The following is a 22,902-nucleotide window of genomic DNA, read 5'->3' on the forward strand; positions in this document are numbered from 1 at the left end:
TTTGGTGATTATTTCAAGAGAGAAAGCCTGATTTTGAGGCACGAAGTGTAGTTTTCCTGCCTCTTTCCTCTGGCTTCTTGAGGTTTCAGCATGTTGGTCTTAGGCTTTCAAAACACTTCTCAACAGCAGTAACTACCCATTCCTTGTATCCCTGTGCCGGCTCCCAGCCCACGCGGCATAAAACCAAGCTGCTCTTCTCTACCTCCCAGAGACCGGAATAGCATGGTTTCCCGCTGGCTTCATTGGCCTGACAGCCACTCTCAGCTTATTTTGTTGCAATTCAAAAAACACACCCTTCTTAAAGCATTGACACATCTCCTGAATGTGGACACCCTTCCCGAAAACGTGGGTCTATGTTCGTCTTCGTTCACTGTGGCCAGGAGAGGCTCCTGCAAACCTTCTGGTGTTTAGGCACCCTGATCTTTGATGTCTCTGTTTCTCCCCTTCAAAGAACACAAGGATCTGATCCATCTCTTACCGACACTGAGTTTCCATTGCATTAAATAGGTCTAATCATCCTTTAGAATGTATCATCTCACTCAAGTGCTGTACGCAGAGATGAAGCACAATACCAATACCATACTATTGACAGTATCAGTAGATAGAAATCGTGTTTTGTGAGCTAACAAAGTTCTGTGCAACCAGAATGATATATGTTCTGAGTGCCTGAAAGTTTATTTATTTCTTTGTGAAAAGATGAAGGTTTTCCTTCATAGATAAAGAAAAGAAGGTAAAAAAAATTCTCCAGAAACTTCTGTTTTCACTGTTATTGAACCACACCCAGTTCTCTTCATGTAAGAAATATTGCCAAAGCCACAATCTTTCATCATGTGGTTCCTTTTAAATAGCCTCCTAGGTACTAAAGGTCAGAATGATTTTGAAAAAATAACCTGGTAGTATGAAAGATCTTTTTTTAAATGTGAATAGACAAACAGAGGAATCCTACGCAAGCTTGCCATAAATAAAAGGGATGAGGATGATGATGAGTGGAATAAACTATGTTCACATTGTGTTCACCTGCTTTACTTTGTCTCAAGTTTTGTTCAGTTTGAAATTCTAATATAAAAATAGAATTACTCAATTCATTGCAATTCTGAGTCCACTGTTACAGCCCTTTCCCACTGACTTGTCCTTCAGCTCCACTGGGAATAGTTACACAGTGACTGCAGCTTCAGCTTTGTAGATATTTGTATCCATCCTCAACTGCTGAGCTTATTGCTGCTATTGGTTCTACAATCTAATTAAGGAAGATAAGTATAAAACTCTTTTTTTTCCATTTTTTTTCTGTCCATTTTTCTTTCACTTGTCCACATTATTTCAACAAAGAAATATTTGACATTTGTCCAGAATTGAATAGTTTCTGATAGTCTGCCCAAATTGCAGGTTGTTTTTTTGCTATGAATATTTGTTTCTTTCTGAGCCACAATTTTTAATTACTTTAAGGCTGAAACTTCAGACACTTTGAAGGTGATTCACGGGCAAAACAGATATCTCTGCCTTGAAGGTGGCAATGCCGACCCACATCATGACGGGCAGGATGGGAGTTGGAAGGCAACGAAGGGCTTGGTTTAATTGAATTAATCACCACTGCCTGTCGAGGCCCCCAGTACAAGTTATATTTATGGTGTATGGTGTATGTGGTGTTTTGTTAGAGATGTGTGCGTATTCCTAGCCAATTCTTTGAACTTTCTAAACTTTTAAAAATCTATATAATACTAAGCTTTATTTTAAATCACTCAGTCTGTAGGAGACTATGTTATTGATTGGTAATTTTACTGTGAGAGCATCCATGAGTCACAGTCAGAGATCAGAAGCCTATTGTGCTTGGTGATGCGCATAGCGTAAAAAAGGTGATTAAAGAGTATAATACCTAGTTTCTTCTTTAATTTTCCTTCTACTTCAGAATATCGTGTAATTTCTGGGACCCAAGAGGCTGCCTTACTGGAGAACAAGTGTGTATGAAAAAGAGCTAAAAACCAAGGTTATAGAGGATTTTGAAATCATAAGGTTCTGCTTTAAATCCATGGTATTTTTGATAACTGAGAGTTGTTGATTCTGTTTGAGAACATGGTTGGGCAGATGACAGCAAAAGAACTTGCCTTAAAGCCTATCTCACTGTCTCCCTCAAACATTCCTGAAACTTCTTTTCCTTTTTCTCATGAAGGGGAAGCCAACAGCCCCTTCCCCTTCCCAATGAAAGTGAAGGTAGCGCAGTCCTCCCTGTTCCTCTCCTCCTTTCTCCCTCAAGGCAGGGGTGGCATTACTGCTAACTAGCTGCTGGCTACCCGAGTGTGGTCCACTGGTACCCTGGCAGGTCAGGGTGCCTTGAGCACAACATCCTTCTTGGCGACATCCTAAGGCCCAGCTCAAGCTGGTTGTACCCAGCCCTCGTGGCTCCCTCTTTCTCCACCTCCGCCTCCCCACAGCAGCATTTCCTCCATGTGGTGGACACAGGGATCCCTCTCCCACTTGCTGCCTGCTGCACGCCTCCTCCTTCCTCCTGGAACCTTCCCTGAAAAACAAACTGCCATAGTTTTTCCAAACAACCCTCCCACTTTCTGTTTGCCTCACCTTCTCCCTCATTATCCTGGGTCTCGCTTTTGTTTGTCTTGGCTATTTTGGGCTGGAAGCTCTTTGGGGAAGGGAATATGGTTTAAGTGTCGCTTGCTCAAGATGTGAAGCATTCAATTCCTTCCAGCTGAGTGAAGCTGAATTGATAAATGAGGCATAAACTGGCTGAGAAGTGTCTACCTGAGTGCAGGCACCTGGCTCACTGAATCAGCTTTAAAAGGTATAATTCATTAAACAGGTGTAACTTTATGTTTAGGAAAAAAAAAAAAAAAAAAAGAAAATTCCATTTTAAAAGGCACAGGTAATAGGTTAACACTAAAGATTCACAGGAAATCCAGTCAAGGCTGTACTTTTCTTTAGTGAAGTGTAGCATATTCATATGGTATCTATAGCACGAACTGTACTCTGAGGCTCTGAGACCCTTCTTCGGTGTCATCAGTTATGAGAGATCACAAACATTCACAGTGTTATTTACAATGAGACTTAGATATAATTAGTTCAAATACGGAAGTGTAACCATATAAATTAAAAACAGTATCATGTACTAAGAACCAACTGTGCCTTTCCCAGGTCAATGGCTTTGTTAAAGTGATTTCAATGATACATTTTTTAGCTATTATGATACCATAATCATGCTACCAATTGCTAAATTGTTATACTAAACAGAGCTAACATGGATAGGATTAGGATGGAAATATTTATAAGAAGTGTGTGGGATTCCTCTTTGTTTCACTGCCAGTAAGATTATTATGCTCATTTTAATTCCTACAGCACTGCAAACCTCCACACCTGGCAGAGTCACGGAAACATCTGGTCTCTATTTTGCAAATTTGAGAGTCTGTTGTTATCACCTTTTAAGCCTTCTAATTACACGTAAAACCAGCTTGTTGTAAAATAGGTAAATTATTTAAAACAAAAGAACACAAAAATAGGAAATGTTTGTGTGTGTTCAGTACCATTTCTAAGCTACACTGATAAATGAGATGCTAATATATAGAGAATGTGAAGTGTAAAAGCAAGTTTCATCCTTTTGATACAAAAAATGATGTGAGAATTCAGTGAAAATGAAAACCGAGTATTTTAAAGCAGTATGTCCCATTTGTAATCTCCGTAAAGAGAGCACTTCTGATGAGCACCTCTCATATCTAGCAGGAATCTTTCTCATTCTTTGCTTAAGATCCTCTCATCTGTAATACAGGAATGTTTGTCATACAAGGCTAAATGCTGATGGCTTTTCCTTAACACAAGGGAAAAGAATATGTTGAATACTCAAACTCTGTTCACATGGTTTAAAGAAAAGAACAAGAGCACAGTCTCTCTGCAGACACTGAAGCCTTTGGCTTGCACTGTGAATGATCACTGGTCCTTAAAATTAAGTGAACTTCTGATAACGACACTCATAGACTTCCTGTTGGCTTTTCTTGGGGCCTATCTCATTGCAGATGACTCATTTTGTTGCTGAGGGCAATGGTAAATGTTTTTTTTTTCTTTTTTTTTTTCTGTGACCTCTCCGTGCCTTCTTCATTTAAACATAGTGGCAATATGTGAGGCTTCCCAAGCCCATCAGGGCCATATATCATCTTTCCTCCATGAAATTACAAGCTATGGTTAGGCAAAGGCTGTGGGCTCTCCAAGAATGATGCTGGGCCAAGACTGATGCTGGGCCAAACGCATCTGTGGAGTTGTAATCAGTTGCATCACAATGCCTGGGCATACTGAGCATTTCATACTTTTCACTTTCTTTCGCACTTGTACAGTGACCATGAAAATCCAGTGCTGGTCAATATTTACTTGGCTCACATATTAACTATAACACCAGACAGGAAGTAGCAGAGTGCCAAGGTCAAGATAAGCAGCAAAATCCATGTGGTCTGTCTTTGTTATTAGTTCCCACTGCAGAGTCAAGAGTAAAACACTAGTCAAAAAGTAAACTGAAATATTTAATTGTTTTATAAAATAAGATTATTAAATTCTATGTAAAAATCCAGCTTCTTAAATATGGTACATTCACTTACTCACAGAATATTTAAATATTCAGGTCACTTATTCTATATTTTCACTGTATTTGAATTAAAAACATTGGATAAATTAAAACATCCCTACCAAAAGATACCACAACTTATACAAATAAAACTAAACAATACTTTTTTTTAAATACAAAATGTAAAGAAATTAATAACTCTTAAAGCATGCTACAAAATTTTGCCAGAAAAATATATGAGATCATTTTTGTTTAACTAGAAAATATACAGTGTGCTTTTCATTTCTCTTCCTAAAATTCAGTCGCATACAATTTCCATTTAACTTAATAAATATGTACAACAATACCTTGAAGAATATAAATAGCAAATACTGTAGTAGAGCCTGGTCCAGCATTCTTTTCTTGTCTCGTGACTATAGTGGGGCTTTTTGACTCTGAATGTGCAAAAATGCAGAATCAGGCTCTTAGTGTTATCAACAGGTTAATAGCTTTTACAAAAGTGATTTATTAAAAAAAAAAAATAAACCTTCAAAACCACTACAGAAGAGTTAGAGCTATTCCAGTCAGGCATTTCTATAAATAGTAAGACATAATGTAGGGAAACAATGTTCCAGTTTAATTACTGCTGGCAGTAATCGGGGAAAAATAGTCAGTGGAGAATGAAAAATATCTTGAATTAGACACATCTTACTTTCACTGATTTAATTTGGTTCCCTATCATTTCTAAAAAGAGTTTCTGGTATAACCTATACATTGTAAATCTGTGAAGAGACTTAATCACCTTCTTCAGACTTTGGATGGTTCGTTTTGGAAAGGGGTATGTTTTCAAGTGCTTCAGTCCATACATTAAACCTTTAATGGTGTCTTGGTCACCATTCTTTATTCTCCACAGATTGAGAAGCTTCAGAACTTGCTCCGTAGGTTGACATAGTTTCATTGTGCGCTCAATATCTTCTTTTCCCACTTTCTTGCCTGGTAAGCTTGCCATTAGTGTGTTGAGATGTTCAAAGGTGAGATTCAGGTGGCCAATATGCCTTAAGACACTACTTTCACAAAGATCGATATCTATAGAAAGTGAAAAGAGAAGAGAGATAAGCACTATGTATTACGACTTTATTATGGCCTGCAAAAAAATTCCAAAATATCAAGGTGAATATTATTTCTCAATAATTCTTTTGCTTTATTTCAAATAATTCTATTAGCAATGCTTATTTTTGATTATGAAAACATTTATGAATTTAATTAACTTTGAAAATACAAAACTCCAAATTACAAACAAACTTAGTAGCAAGTATTTACTGCTATATGCATGTTTCATCCGTATTGTAAAATATTCTGTGTATGTGATGAGAATCCTAATATCTGGTTCCAGTGAATGACAAGTTTGAACTTCCTCTTCAGAAATGTCTAGGCAAGCTTTGCTAAAATAGCCATTTTCATTTTTGAAGCCTTTTGGACACTTCACAGTCTGACATAAGCATACATATTAAAAAAGAGAAGGAGAAAAAGAAAACATTTCTGCAGCTTTTTAAAATCTATTCTGAGTAGACAAAAGGTTGTTCAAAAGTGGTGGTTGTTGATGGTGGCTTACATGAAAACAGTTGACCTGACTCATAAAAAATTTGGTGTTAACATTGCAGTGCTATTTCACCTTTGACACCTGCCTTGGCAGACTCAGCACAAACAAAACAGCGATTGGCATGAGAAATAAGTACGGCAAGGGAAAAATAAGGGAAAGCCTGTCTGTGTGTTCCTCAGTCTCATGTGTTCCCATTCCATGAATAGATGTCTTAGTCTGAGCTGTCAATCTCCACTTTATAGAAAACAAATTGCACTGTCAGTGGCAGGCATCCAGCTCCCTCCAACCTCAACAGCCACTGCTCAGATATAACAGTGGAAACATCTTCCCCACTTGACCAAAGTTCTTCCTATGTTGTTGTGCTGGTTTTGGCTGGGATAGAGTTAATTTTCTTCACAGTAGCTAGTATGGTGTTGTGTTTTGGATTTGTGCTGGAAATGGTGTTGATAACACAGGGATTTTTTGCTTCAATATTGAGTAGTGCTTATACAGTGTCAAGACCTTTTCTGCTTCTCACACTGCCCCACTAGTGAGTAGGCTAGAGGTGCACAAGAAGCTGGGAGTGAACACAGCCAGGATAGCTGATCCCAACTGACTAAAGGGATATTCCATAACATATGATGTCACGCTCAGCATACAAAAGCTGGGGGAATAAGAAGGAAGGAGGGGGTGGTTGGAGTGACAGTATTTGTCTTCCCAAGTAACCACTATGTGTGATGGAGCCCTGCTTTCCTGGAGATGGCTAAACACCTGCCAGCTGATGGGAAGTAGTGAATGAATTCTCTGTTTTTCTTTGCTTTCATACACAGCTTTTGCTTTACCTATTAAGCCGTCTTTATCTCAGCCCACAAGTTTTCTCACTTTTACTCTTCTGATTGTCTCTCCCTTCCCACTGAGGGGGAGTGAGCAAGTGGCTGCGTGGGACTTAGTCACCGTCTGGGTTTAGATTACCACACTTGTGCAGTCTCAAGAGGGACACCACACATGCTACAAGTTTTGGGAAGAATTCGGTCCTCAACTCGTCAGGAGAAACTGAATTCTCTTCCTGCTTCCCCTTGACTTCACAGTGCTTACTGCATCAATAAAACTCAGTGAAGCACTGAAGGTTCTCCTAAGAGCACAACACATTGCCAGAAGGTATTTAATCCCAAGTAGTTTTTTAAGTGGCATTTAGAATGTTGCTTTTAATATGTATGCTACCAAGACAAGGTACCTTGAATAATCTTCTTGACTGTATCCTGTTCTTTGTTTTGCTGCTTCCATAATTTCAAAAGCTGGAAGGTCTGCTCTTGAGGACCGTGCCTTTGTTTAATCCTTTCAATATTCTCTGTGCTAAGTTTTGTCCCAGGCAAACTGTCTGCTAGTAAGTTCAGCCAGTTAGGTGTGAGCTGACTAGGAACAGCAAACCTGAACATAGCCTCCTCGCACAGGGTTACATCTGAAATGAGAAAGATAAAGAATATGTCAATTTTTCTGATCTCTGTTGCCCTGCTCATCACTGAAAAAAAAGACCAAACAGCAAGAATGATGAGAAAAAAATGTTTTAAAAACAGACTAAGACGAGAACTTTATAATGCTGTTGCTCTCTGTCCCTGAGTTCCATTTGATCTGATCTGCAATAATTAAAACACTACTACAGCCAACAATAGAAGGCAAATGGATAACAAGCTAGATATTTTTATTGTAACTGCTGATGCACTAATTTCAACTGTAATTGAAGGTTTCTTTTCAGAACAGTCTTCCTCAGTATGATACATACCTATGATGCATTTCTGAGGTGCTGTATCTGTATTTTCCTCACAGACATTGTCACGAACTGCATTTCCCTTCGATGCTGTTTTGAAACCCAGTGCACTGCAGTTGGTATGCTTTAGACAGGCTGCTTTGGATGATGTTTCATTTGAGAAAAATCCTTCTGGACATCTCTTACACACAGTGTCACTCTCAGGGGTACCTGTGGAAACAGGAAACAATGCATCCAATTACATATAACCTCAACTGGGGGAAAAAATACAAGAATACAAAAATAAAATATTCATCCACAAATTGTTATGGTTCTGCTTTTCACATTTCTGATCTATGAAGGAATCACATTTTTTAAAACCCTTCATTTTTTAAAAAACACAAAAGGTTAAGAGAATGATGTTCCTGTCGGAGTAACAGAGTAAATAGTACTCTTAAACATACTTGTTAGCAATTTTTAAATCAGTAATTATTGATTTAACCAGTAATTTAGTAAAGTATATATTTAAATCAAAAATTACTTGAGTTTATCCAGACATTGCATTATTCCTGACCTTCATCCTTGAACTGTACATATGTTCTGTAAAATAATTCAATAGCACAAGAAACTACTCGAAATTGTACTCTGTATCTGCCCACAACCTTAATCGAGTGCATTACTTTTGTTCTAGCTAAAAATATAATACCACTAAATATCAACAAAAGACCCCCTGAAAAGTACTTCCCTTGCTCAAATATTAATTATACAGGAAAATTGAATTTTAGTAACATTTCTGAACTTTTTTTTCTGAGCTTGAATAAAATTGTGTTTAAAGCACAGAAAGTAGATTGTCCAATATAGAAAAATATTTAACATACACACATATGTTTTGCTTAGTGTTTTAAGTTTATAAAGCATAGTTTTACTTCAGAATCAGATATATGATACAACAGCAGAATGACAATATGTGGTTCTGTCGCATTGACAAAGAGGAAAAAAATTAATGCTTGAAATCTGAAGCAATTACAACAGCCTAACTACCTGCAGCAGGAAAATAACAGCACCGATAAATGTGTTACATTCACTCTTAATGCATCTTTATTCAGACAACATTTAAGTAAAGTCTAACACCTAATATTGCATTACTGAACATAAACTTAAGCACATGCTTAAAATTGTTTAGAAATAATTAGAAACTATATTTGAATAAGAAAATGCCTCCATCTAGTGTAATTTGGAAGTATTTACATGTGGATGCTTACTTTAATGCTAGCTTTTAAATAGATTTTATTCGTTTTGGGCATTTCTTCAAAGAGAAAGAGTATCAATGAGCCATGAAATAAAGAATGATACTTGAATACACCCAACCTGGCACTTCTTTCCTCAGACAGCAAGTGAAAACAAAGGAGTTTTTTGTTGTTGTGCACCTGAAAAATCAAGGGCCTTGGTATATTGCCAAACTCCCCAAATCCTCTGCTTTCTGCAGCCAGTGCCCAGCCAGCAGCAGCAGTGTGTGCCCTTGTGTTTGCTTGCAACGTGTGTGCTGTCTGCGGCTCTGGGCTGTATGGAACCCCAGCCAACACCTGCACCTGAGCGGGCAGCAATTAGCATTACTGAGAAGTCTCAATTTTTTTGCAATATTCTTTGCTACAGACACACTCCTGTTGTGTTCCAGCAGTGAGGAAGGGGAAGAAAGAATAGTCCCTGCAAACAATGCGTCATTCTGCTCAGAGCTTCCCATATAGCCTTCGCAATGCAGGAAAGAAATAAACTGGGTGATTCCTCAGTGTTTTCAGAGTTGAGCATAAAGCCACCTTCCAGCCTTGTCAGCTTCTTATCTGGCTGCTCTTGTCCAGGGCACAAACTGCCACATCCTGGCTGCCTTTCTGCTGCTTCCTCCAATCTGCCTGGAATACCCCATTCTCTCCAGGGAAACGGCAGCAGACACTGGGAAGATAGTGCTGCCTCGTAGCAGTGCAGCTTCTCCAGCCCACTGCTGCTAAAAACTCTGCCAGAGCCAGCCACAGCAGCAAGGCACGAAACCTTAATCTGCACTCAGAAGTAAAGGGATCTGCCCAACATAATCATGAGCGACTGGAAGTGGGGAAACAGACTTCTAATGCTTAAGCTTTGAATGAGACACTGGACCACACTGCCTCCCTGTGTGACAGTGGAAATCTATTTTTCTATACGTAGGTTTTATTTCATCTGAATTTACATAGTTATTAAGCTCAAGGCTGTCACATGGCAGAAACTGGGAATAGACCATGGTCCATGCATATTAAGTTACTAGTCAATGCGTCACCTCAAAAACTGACTGTTGACACAGGGGGATACCATTATTTTTACGATGTTTTTGTTCCTTGTTTGAGGTCTGCTTGGGTTTAGCTGGTTCGTCCTGATGGTCTTTTGGAAACCGACTTTCCAATAAATTACATGATTTGACAAATTATCTTCTTCCAAAATTTACCTAATTTTGAACTGAGGGATTCATATTTGTCCAACACAGTTTTACTGGGCTTACAGGGAAGGAGTAGGCTGGCTGCTCAGACAATTTACATATTTTGATCACAAACAGGCTTTCTGAGAACTTTGTTTCTATCCACTTTTGACTTGCTGCCAAGGTATGGTGGAACCTCATTAATCCAAGTTCCTGGGTGTAACGATTTAAGTTAATGAAGGTTTGTAACATGGAAATGCACTAGCTGCCAGTGGAAATGCTTAACAATGGCAAGGTCATCAGGGTAATGCTTAGTTAACCAGTTACTTGGGGACTAGTAAACAGCTACAGCAGCAACATTACTCCTTATGTCAAAGTTGTTCTTCAATGAGGCATTCATAACACAAGAAAGGACTCATGACCTGCCACTCAGCACAGCTCTAAAATGCACTGGCCAGCCCTAGTGCTTGTCCCTGTAAATACCTGGTGAAGTAGTTCCGTAGTCTGGAGGCTGGTTGCCTGTGGATTTGTGTCTGAGATACTTTGATTTTGATTTTCTGTACTCCCTTCCTCATTGCTCTTCTCCAGGCAGTTATCAATCTCTGATATAATGACAGTATGCAATTCTTTCAGGCTATATTAAATACTGGAGATAAACTGGGCCATGACATTGGCCAAATGATAAATGATGTATTTTGTTTTGAGAGAAGAGCATATTATTGGTTTAACAATTTATGTTGTCTTAAATGAAGAATACACTCCACTGAAAAGTGCTGCTTTGCTCTGTATCCCCACCAGACCTACAGCACAATGCAGCCTGCTTGACAAAGAAACGGTTGTTTGTTTGATAAAAGTAACAGTTTCCCTAAGAGCTCCACTTAAGATGCTGATAATTAATTATTACCACATATTGCTGTGATGCTAGAGCTATATTAATATTTTTATAATTATACACTTGGTGTCAAACACGTAGTGCTCCTGGTGTTTGTCAAGATGTACAGTTGCTTGAAACAGCAGATTTCAAAATGAAAAACATTATTATTTATCACACACACAAATACTACATTCCAGATAATGTTCCTTTAAAAGAGGCAATCCATCATGTTTCTCATTAGAGTGCAATTTGCTACATTTGCTACTGCCATTAAGTTATATATTACCATCCGAGCAGGGTATTTCGCTGAGAAATGTTCTTTTGGCTATAGTCCAAGTGATGCAGACTAGGAACAGGTTCAACTGGCTTTACAATTTACCACCCTGTAATTTCATCTGGATGAGCCTCTTTCCTATTCTTGTAACTGCTACGAGTCATCAACGTGCTGTAGAGTTCTAATTGAGTCTGTGCGTCTCGAAAAGCGGTACATACCTGGCTGCACAATGCCAAATCCGGGAGGACACTCCGTGTGCTTTAAACAAAACTCGAGCTCCAGGTATCTGCCTTCGACACACTCACAGACGCGGTTCTGCGTGCTGGTGCACTCCTGTTTGACGTACTGCAGCTCTTTGCAAACGGCGCTGCAGTATTGGCATTCATCGTTGCTGTTCCACTCCTCGGCGTAGTACTGATCCGGACATGGGGCACACTGAGTCGGGCTGGTGGCTGTACAGTGCTGCTTGACATAGCTCCCAGGAGGGCACTGGTCACACAGCAGCTGACGAGATGTCCATGAGTCGTAATGCAGATATTTGGGGGGAGAGTTGTCCTGGATAGTCTCCTTAACAAAAATGTCCAAGAGCTAGCGACAGAAAGATAAAACATTGCTCACTTCAATTCTGGGGAGCACCATGGTCAAAAAGAAACCTACATTTTAATGAGTTTATGAGTCTAATCATGCCACTGTCTTCAAAAAACTGCTTGTGTTAGAAATAAAATATTATAAAATATTACTATATAAAATAATACTATAAAATATTAGCCAGCTTCTGGACTGTCCCATGTCAGTCTTAGAATGGAAAAAAAATTAGGATCTTATCCAGCAAATCTTCCTGATATGAGCACTTCTGCGTTCTTCCAGAGATGTAGATCCTATTTTTATCCACCTTACACCCTTTTAATATCACTGGGCAATGACCTTTTACCACTTAGCACCAGAGAACCTGGCTTATTAGTTTCATTGACAACAATCTTGATGGGCAGCAAGGCATGTTTTATGCACTCCCATGTTTTTAAGTCTCAAATACTTCAGATGCGAAAGGAATGGTATCAGCATGCAAATCTGACCAGCATACTGCACCATTACCACAGATACCCGTAAAGATGATTTCTTAAAAATATATCTTTTTAACAATGATGAATGGCTAGGACAATATAGACTACTTTTTAATGCTTTCCATTTAATCTAGCACTGAAATGCAGCATCTCTGTGGATAAAACTTGGCAGCTCTGTCAAGTATGAAGATGTAGCTTCAGGCAGAGGTGAAGAATGCTGCAGTTTATGAAGGGTACATTAAGGACTTAATTTCATGAGCTGGAGGAGGCCAGGTTAGTGCTTTCACTTCCCGTCCAAAATGACAGGCTTATGACTGTTGTGAAGACCTGGTTCATTATTGGCACACATTATGACCCAGTCCACTCCTACTTCCTAAAACAGTGTGCATTGCTGGTACGACTTAGGATCTGGAAATCTGATGTGATCCTGCCCTTCTGCAGAGACAGCCTCCATTTCAAGTAATTTTGGTATTGTAACTGAAAATTTGGTTTTGCAATTCCACCAGCCTATCAAAAAAAATAACTCTCGGGTTTCCTCCGTGCATACCGCCTCAAGCCCCTTGGTGTCTGCCAACAACTCACTCACTTCCCTGAAAACCTGGCTCTGTCCCCATGCTGCAAGACTGACATGCTGCTTCTCTTCTAAAACTTGTACATTTGTAAAGATGAAGTAAACTAGCGTTGAATGAAGATTTTTTTTCTGCGTATCCATTCAAGTTATAGATCCAACTGACTTCTCTTTATTGCTATTTTAACCCCAGACAACTAATACAGAATTGCTAATTCAATTTCAAGAATGTATTTTCTACTTTTTCAATGCAAATGTCCCCACAGTGTAAGTGGAATTGACTCTTTTCATTCACTTGGACTCTGTATTTCCTAAAGAGGCTTTATCTAAGGGCCTCACTTCTGCCACAGCGTGGCGCTTCTTAAGTGCTAGTCTTATTAAGGTTGAGAAGGACAATTTAATTGTTCATCTGCATTAACACAAGTCACAGCATTTGCACTAAGTAATATTAGGTGCCTAAATTAGGAACCCGTACTGCTTAAGAAAATATTTTTAAGTGCAGTCTCCTGTTGCCCATCTATGAATTCACTTTTTATACAACTATACTGATACAGGCAGAAGAATGAAATGCAGATAGTATGGATACTCCCCACTTCCTCTCCCAGTTGCCCTTGACTAAGCCCTGTAACTTGTTTGATCTTTGATTTCTGCAGGTGGAGATCCCACTCTTTCTTGTGATCTCAATGCGCATTCTCTTCCATTGTGAGAAATTCCTTATTACTCATTGAAGTTTGATGTACCTCTCCATTTTCCTGAAATGACTAGGTCTATTTGGTATGATCTATTTGACAAGAGGGTGTAGCACATTTTTTAATAGTGAATGGCTTTCCATTGATGAAAAGTGTACCCACCCTTGGTAAATCTACAGCTAGTTCTCTAGTAATAAAGAAGTCTTGGTAATCCCATTAATTGTTGATGTGAATAGTCAGGTTTTCTTCTATGTTTTTTTATTCATTAGTAGATAATACAGCATCCCAGAATCCAAGACCTGCATGGACACACACATTCCCTTTGTGGAACATAACAGACTGCAACATGTGGTGCAGATGTTACAAAGACAAGCATCAATCCACATTTCAAGCAGATATCTGTGCAAATCCAAGACAAATACCCAACACAGATGAAAATCTGACACTGCAAATAATTAGGGACAGCAACCAGACACACAGGCAGCATATCCTTGTGCAGAAATGCTAATTTTCCTTCCCTGCAGTGCACGGCTCACAACAAATACCAAGCTATCACTGCAGCAGATTCTGCTTCTTTGGGTCATGCCTCTGCCCTTGGTGACCCACCTTCAGGTGCTGAACAGTTAGGTAGACCATTTCATGACTGCTCAACTTCTGCAATATGCAGGACTGAGAACAAAACATTCTCTATTTTCAATATTCAACCATTTACACTGGAAATTATACATGAGGCAGGCAAGAAGCTTTGCTGCAGGGGATGATTCAGGATTGAAAAGAATTCAAATTAAGTAATCAGTGTATGAGACATGGAGTTTTGTAAGGAAAAATGGAGACACTTGTTTCCTTAAGAACCAACAACTATGTGAGGCAAACCAGTAAAAGTTGAAAAAAATTCAAGACAATTTGGGAGGAACTGATTTAAAAAATTGAGTGAAGTTTTGTCCTTGGAAGTACCAATAACTATGAACTATTAATGGCAATCAGAATACTATTAATCTAGTGAACATAACCAACAACCATAATAATAGGATTAATAAATCAGCATCACTAAAAGAATGATCAGTCTTTGCATTTGAATTTTTCTTTCTGTTTTTAAAAAAGCACATCACACCTGTCTTTACTTCTTTCCCGGAAACACGCATTATGTAGCTGCAATAATCCATTGATCAGCAGCTGAATCATGTGTATACAGGATCCAAGTCTTTTATTTAGTAAAAAAATATGACAAGAGATTCTTCAAATTAAAGCTATAAATGCAATCAATGCCTCAGTACTTTACCAGAGCAGTTTATACATCATTTTCAATACAGAGCTACATTACCATTACTGTAACTGTTTGACTACTATGATCTTATCAACAATGTGTCAGCGCAACTCATTGCCACTGGACATCGTAAATGGCTGGGTTAAAAATGTTACTTGACATAGTCATGGAGGAAAATAATAAAAGGGTACTAAACATAAACACCACCTTTTGATTGGGAAATCCCAAACCATAAAATGCTTGTGTACGGAGGAGTGTGTTGGAAAAATATCAGTATTTTTCTGCCATTTTCTTCCACCTCTTCTATGCATCAGTTATCAGCCCTTGCCATATGGGGCATTTTATTCTAGATTATTTTTTCTTTGACTCAATAAAGCCATTAGTATGCTGCTAAATACGTTTCTAGACTCCAATCCTCAATACCACACTTCTTTATAAGACCACTGTAGGTCCCTTACTAATATTTAAGAGAATAAATCTGCAAGATTGTGAGCTAAGTAGATGGAAAACACCTAATACATGTGACTATTCTGAATATCACAACCTGAAAAGCAGAAGTTATCCTTGAACCTAAAGCAAGTGTCAAAGTAAAAGCAATCTGTTTTTTCCAGAAGTTATCCAAAAATGCAGGAAGAATGGTGCAAGATAATGAAGTGCATTTTTTCCTGGTTTTATTGCAGCAACTTGGCGCAAACAGAATGAAAACTCTTCTTATACCCCTTCTCACAGAATAAGCTAGAGGGGAATGTCACTAAATTGTCATTTCTCCTAGTCTAAGACACACAGAATTTGTGCTTACATTAGCAAGTTGGATCACCTGTTACAGCAGATTTGCAGAGCAAAACAGATGGCGCTGACCACCTGACATCCATATTATGCATGATTCGGGGAGGTATTTTGGACTAATTTCAGTCTGCTCTTATGGTCTGAGCATGCGTTAGTGGTCACAGTGCATCTGGAGTGTCTCTGGACTCTGCCTCTGTGTTTTCTTCCATCAATCTAATTTACTTTTGTTAATCCACTTTGTGCACTCCAAGTCTGCTCTGACATGCAAACTAAAATATAGTACATAAGGATGATCACTAGAGTCCCTTCAAAAGCATGTTCCCAAATCAAATTAAAATGACAATTAAATGCTTTTTATGTAATTTCTGACATTTATCCTCCAAAATTATGTTATGATCAACTTGCTAGCAGATTCTCAGTCACATAAAGCCTCTGCTTGACTGGAATGCCCATACTTAAGGGTAGGCTTTCTGCCAAATACCTCAATCTCTGCCATAAGAAATAGCAGTATTTGAGCACATGATAATGCCATGTCCAGAACTTGTTAGTTCTGAACATTGGTCTTCCCCAAAGCTTCACATAAAGCAGAATTTCTCCTCTGATCATGCCAGCACTGGCCTATTTTGCTCTTTCTGGAGAAGAAAGCATTTTTCAGTTTGCAAAGAGGATGAAACTAGAAGTCTGACTTCAGTTTACTAGAATCAGAAGTAGGGGTGATGCTTGTGTTCACCCTTTAAACATTAAGAAACTGACGTTGGTGTCTATCAGTGCTGCACTAGACCAAAGTAATGGATTTGTCATTCAGAATATTGTGTAAAATTCCATTCATCCTTGTTTAGGAAAGGTTAATTCAGTTCAAAAGAGGTACAAAGAAGGTTTAGAAGCAAATGGAGAGCTTCATCTTGGAGAGGATCTTGACTCATTCAATAGCTTGGCAAGTCAAAACAATTCCTATAGGATTAGTACAGACAGACAGTGTACACAAGGATAGAGGACTTTCACCATTAAAGGATAAAGCTGGCAAATGAAGGGGGAAGGGGTTCTCTCATCAGGGGAAGTTTGGAAACAGTCTTTTACTGAGAAGTAGGAGCAAGAAACTCGAGTAGTTCAAAAACAGCTCTCAATGCATTTCTGAAAGCAAATATGCCATTTGGTTTCCTGGAAGAGCTGGGGAACAGCCTGAAAAGACCTAGGCAGTTTCTTTCAGTTTTAAACCCTGAGCAAATCCTTTATGTACCAACACCAATGGAAGGCAATGATATTCACTGTCTTGCACATCTCAACAAATTAACTGTTAATCTGATTTGGAGTGCACTCAATTGCAAAATATTTTCCTAGGGGTAGTGAAATACAAGGTTCAATTTAGAAAAAAACAATCCCAAAGGCTGGGAGCTTTTGTTCTATGAGTATGAAATGCTATCAGTAACAAAACAATTACAACAAAACAAAACCAAAACACAATCTAGCATCATTAACTACATCTATCAACCTGTTAGGTGAAATTCAGTACAATTGTCATGGGCTTAGTTCTGAAGGGACTGAAGAACTTAGTCCTTATCCATCTCCATCAGCCAAAGTCTAGGTACCTTTCAGGATGGCTGTCTCTGTATGAGTAACTGGGATGAACTGTAAATACTGAAATACAAGTCTAGTGTAAGCCGGTGTCATGCAAGTAAATATAGAGAACTTAGTTACCCAAGCTTAAAAAGCAATTCTTTGATTGTGTCACTCGACACATTAGGCCTGAAGCTATATTTTTCCATACCATCTTTATGTCAGCATAGACAATGCTAACATAAAAGGCCTGTGCAGTCCATTTATTTGAGCCGTTAGAAGATGCTTTTGAAAGAGAAATAATGTGATCGTAAATTTCATTTCAGATCTTGGGTATGAAAAAACTACATGCCCTTTGCTTTCATCTTTAAATGTAAGGCAAAGAGTCGCTTGCTTTTTCTTGTTGAATTAAAATGAACTGGAAGACAAAGCACATAAAGTAAAAATCCTTCAAGTATCATCCCCTTAAGTCACTGCTTTGTGTGAGAAAAGAAAGTGGCTTTTCAGTATATGAAAATATTGTTATATAGCTTGGCTTTGTGGTTTTGGGTTGTAGACCAAAGGAGAATGTCTAATTTGCTGAGAAAGATAAATCTGTTTCTGTTTTGCATTCCACAACTATTCTGAAGCATATTTTCCTGCATGATAAATAATCATTCAAGGCATCTGTCAGATGGCTCCCAGTATTTGCATTTGGTTTAAAGTAAAACCTCATAACTCTCCTACTTTTCTTTCCACACAAAGTACTTGGACAAAGCTAAGGCAGACGGCCTTAACTTACCCTCAGCCCTTAGACAGAGCACCTCACTGAAATCATGCACAGGCCTCAGAGAAATCTTAGTGGAAAAATATAGCACTGAATGGTATTAAAGAGGTCCTCCTAATCAATAGATGCCAAATCAAAACAGTATCTCCAGATCCAGTACATGACAGTGTGATGCTGAATCAAATCCATGATTGTCTCTTGCAAATAACCACTGTAAAATACTTGTCATCTAGGAAGAAATTACTCCCATCAATCTGGGAGATACTCGAATCTCATCCTCCTCATCTTGCCACTCTGGGGGGCCCCATGCAATGACCGAGTTTAGTGGCTTTGGGCTGACAAGCCACAGCTTATCCCATGAGTCACTGCAGGCTTACTTAGTTCACAGCCCAGACTAAGGACCTTTTTGGCTGACTGCAGATTGAGCATCAAGAACACAAAGAAAGCTAAAATGGAGTAATGTTCACTGGCTTGAGTTTAGCTTATACAGTTGTTCCATCACTACAACAACTGCCTCAATGCAATCAACTTACTTTGGACATAACAAGTCTTATTGATACTTTGTAAAGTGGAGGCTGCTCTTTTATATAGCAAGTGTGAGCAGTGAATCTCCTGAGCAACCTGTATTCCAACCAGAGGGTGTCAACTGCTGCCTCCATTTCTCAGTAAAGCAATGTCTCAACAATTCAGACCTTTTAGAGTCTTTGCAAGGCACGACTAGTTGCCACTCACAATGCAATTGAGGACTAACAAAGCAATTTATGAGTCTAAAATATTGTTTCTTTTTCAGTGGTAGGAAAAAAACAGTCAACTGAAGAGCAGGTTTGCATCTTATCAAAGAAGTGCTAAATAGAAAGTCTTTATATTATTTACATTTGCCTGTAAACTCGTGGGGGGAGAAAACAAAAGACTAACTAACTACTCAACAAAAGGTGTGTCTTATCTGTGACTCGTATTTGGGAACATTATTCACCCGAGCGACAGCACGATTTAGATACAACCCAGACCTGGGATGTTGCCCCAACGACTACAGTCTGCTTTTGCACTGAAGAGAATAACTGACCATCTAGCAAGAGAAATGTTATGTCCAATATTATGTACAACAGGTGTTTTCTCCAGGAAGACTGTCAGAGTAGCAAATCTAATAGCATGAAAGTTAAATACAGAAGGAACAAAAGTAAAGTTTCTGTGAGATTTGAACAGTGGGCGTTATTTAAACTGGGACAATCTCTTTTAAAAATTTTTCTGGTAACCTTCGTGTTTTATTTTTAACCAACACACATGCAGACAGACAGAAAGTAAGTCAGACAGAAAGATAACTCCTACCCTCGCGGGCTGCAAAGCCACTGCTGCCTACACACAGCAAACGCAACAGGCAAGCCAGAAAAAGCATGTCACATGCGCCCAGGGATCCAAAATAGAGAAAGGTCAAGTTTAAGGGTCAAGATAGTTACGTGACAAGTAACAAGATCCAGCATCGGGGAATTTCTTTCAATGCAGCCCTATTTCATAACACTTGTTTGTATGCAGTTTGAATGTTCCAGCAAACAACACTACATGCATGCACCACCACAGCAGGTCCCATTTCTGAAACCTTAGCAGAGTGGCTAAAGCTGAAAGCACACCATGTTCAAAGAGTCTGTTTTAGCTATGGTGTCTTCAAACTAGGTTTAAGGTATGTGAGCCAAATGCACATAATTTGAACTGCTGTCATGTCTCCTACAAGTGTTTTTACAAAACAGGCAATAAAACCACTTTTCTGAGCTATAGCACAATACTTGAACTTCACTGACGGTACTTCACTTCACAATAACTTTAAATAAATTGCTTTTAAATAATAATAATAATAATAAAAAATAATTGAATGCTGAAGCTGTCTGGTATGCACTTGGGCAACTGACTTATTTCAGCTCTGAGACTCCTCTGCCAGACGTTTATGCTGAACTTCACCAAACACCATTACTTTGTAGGAGAACATGAACAAGCACATTACATTTAATCAAACTAAAAATCCTGATGTGATTAATTTATGACAGCCACAGATAAGAAGCCAAACTGACAACACACTGCTGCTGAAATTCCTAAATTACTTCCCGTGCTTTCATATAGGCAAAGAAGGCACAATATCATACATGAGATGAAAAAGTTGAAAGTTGTCCTGTGTTTCAAATTGCTGACTACAAGCCTGACAATTTTTGCTTCTCTTTCTCCATTGATTATTTTGGGTCTGGTTCTCAAAAAGTTCTTTCAGAAAGTTGTACAGAGAGTAATAAACATGCATTACTCAGCGGATCCTGGAAATCTCGTTGCATTTCTAAGGAGCTTTCAAAATAAATGGATCTCAGTTCTAATCCTCTGCCACAACATTAACACCACTGTACTCACCAAAACGAGTTAGCATGCAGGCATCATAACAGCCTGTTCTGGATATTGTATCTTAATGTTTTTCTTCAAATGTTTTTTATCCAAAAGATGAATAATCTTCAAATAGATGTTGCACAGTACATATTTGTACGTAGGTTTTAATTAATCTGACATCATGCACAATTCCATATGCCTAAATCAATTAAATGACATTTTGAGAGATTTACTATGCTGCTTTAAATTTTCATCTGGAAATAACTTGCTAAATCACCAAGTAAACAAAATCTTACTAAAGCAGGGGCTTAAACCAGATTTAATAACACAACTTTTCTATAATAGCTACTGACATAGCCGTTAATTCATCACTTTCTTGCATATGAAGCTGAATTTTCTAAGCCAAACCAAGCACCAGAGGTTTGTGCTTTTTTTTTCTGAAGTTCACAGTGGTTTTCCTGGTTAAGAAAGCCAGCCCATTATCTGAGATGCCGACCAGTGTCACTGCAGCAGAGACTACAAAGATAGGTAGGGATGGAGATTTTGTAAATCAAAGACAAACAGCTCAGCCTTCAGTTTCTAAATTCATTCTGGGATGCAGCGTTTTGTGTCAGCCCAGTAGAACAAAGCCTTACGAAAGGAGAGAAGGCAGGACAAAAGAAAAGCAAATCATGCCACTACCTTAGGAATGAAAGTCCCTGCTGCCTCCCTGGAGCTGGACGTGTACATCGCACTCCAAAATTCACCAGGAAAGCACAGCATGATGAAATGAAAAGAGTTTACCAAGAAAACAAAAAGAAGGAAAAAACAAACAAACTAACAAAAAAAAAAAATCATGAAACCCCAGAAGAAACACTCTGTGTCTTTACAGCCTGATTGCTGAAGCTGTAATGCTTTAAGCCTATCTACCTCTCTGAAGGGACTTACCACAAGTGTGCAACACAGGAACTTGTTCATTGTGGTCGGTGGAAGAAACCTCAGCGCGCTGGGAAATCAGGCAGAGAGTCAGCTCCCACTCCAGCCTCCTAGCAGCCTGCTTACATCCCCCAACATTAAAGACACGATATATATATAGTCCCGGTGTAACAGGAAGCTTTGGCTCAGCTTTGATCACTCATTCCCTACCATGACCAAACTTTTCTCTCTCGCTTGCTCGCTCTCCCACTCTTTTTTTTTTTTTTTTTTTTTTTTTAAAGGAACCTGTAAAACTTGATGACTTAATGGAACCCTCCGAGCGCTGTAACCACAGACTGGAAAATGCAGGAGGGAGTGTCAGGGGCTGGCCAGGGGAGGGTTTAATTGGGTTCTGTCTGGCTGTCTGGTTGTGTCCCAATCCTCTGCCCTGAGCAGCTGGCTCGGCAGGGCGATGCGCAGCCCAGGGATGACCGCTGTTCCTTCGGCACCCCGGGCTGAGGGGAGGCATCGTTAGAAGTCACTGTGGAGGCTGCACCCCCGGCCCTGCACCAGCACGGCCACACACCCGCGGGCCCTCAAGCACACCCAAGGCTGGCGTTGCCTGGGGAGGGTGAGGGGTCCTTTCCATGCGGCTCCCCAGGGGTTTCCTGGGGTGAGACTGGCTGGGGAGGAATGGCCAGGGAAGGGAAGGCTGAGGGAAGGAGGTTCTCTGCCAGTCCTTTCCCTGCCTAGGCAGGAATGCAAGGAATGGCATTGTTGCCCCTGAGGTGTGTGACACAGGTGTGTTCCTGTGTTCCACCACCAGCCAGCACCAGTCCCGAGTGGCTTTGTGAGGAGGAGGGACCTGCAGGTACAATACGGGGTTTTGCAGCTTTGATTGTGATTTTCAAGTGGCGTTCAATGTCCAAATAAAGGGAAGGCTTAATATTTTCAGTAAGCACTTCCTTGCTCCACTTGCCATGCAGCACTTTTAGTTAGAAAAGGGCATTTTTCTAAAACGTAAAATCAAACTCTGTGCGTCTTGCCTCCCTGGGTTGCTCGCAGGGCTTCCAGAGAACCTGCATGTACGAAGCACAGAGATGAGCGCAACTTCCCAAGCAAAGGTATGGTGAAAGGATTTCTTCTCCCAGCCTTCAGATATTCAGAAAGGGATTATGAGAGACTGTGGGATTCTGGTATAGAAGCCAAGCCTAGATGTGCCTGCAGTTTTCACAGATGGTTTTCTCTCCCTTTTCACAAGCCAGACCAAAACCTCAACTGTGGATATTCCAGCTCCTGAGCATATGAAATCTGGGGCCCATGTTGTCTCTGGGTTGTGCAGTTTCACCCCTTTGATTCACAAGGCTGAGGGGGATTAAAAAAAGAGTGAGGTGGAAAAAGCCTGCATATTATTTCACAAAAAATTCAGCTATGCTGAGTCAGGAAACCATCGTCTGCAAGGAAGAGCCTTGCACATTCCTCCTTACACATCTGTAACCATTTGAACATCCACCTAAGAT

General features: G+C 39.5%; 1 protein-coding gene across 2 annotated transcripts; it reads right to left on the bottom strand.

Annotated features, from left to right (window-relative positions):
* Positions 1–4,929: 4,929 nt before the first annotated feature.
* Positions 4,930–21,682, bottom strand: TNFRSF11B (TNF receptor superfamily member 11b). 2 transcript variants are annotated; one of them, XM_069854577.1, is made up of 5 exons: positions 21,416–21,682; positions 11,661–12,030; positions 7,891–8,085; positions 7,345–7,569; positions 4,930–5,617 (listed from the first exon to the last, which is right to left on the bottom strand). In XM_069854577.1, exons 1-5 carry the CDS (start codon positions 21,443–21,445, stop codon positions 5,229–5,231), a joined length of 1,209 nt encoding a protein of 402 aa, XP_069710678.1. In that variant the 5' UTR covers positions 21,446–21,682; the 3' UTR covers positions 4,930–5,228. The 2 variants fall into 2 exon arrangements, with proteins under 2 accessions (XP_069710678.1, XP_069710677.1); XM_069854576.1 differs by lacking the exon at positions 21,416–21,682 and adding an exon at positions 21,170–21,264.
* Between the last annotated feature and the right edge of the window lie 1,220 nt (positions 21,683–22,902).

Source organism: Phaenicophaeus curvirostris, chromosome 3, assembly GCF_032191515.1.
Source record: "Phaenicophaeus curvirostris isolate KB17595 chromosome 3, BPBGC_Pcur_1.0, whole genome shotgun sequence".
NCBI classification, from domain to species: domain Eukaryota; kingdom Metazoa; phylum Chordata; class Aves; order Cuculiformes; family Cuculidae; genus Phaenicophaeus; species Phaenicophaeus curvirostris.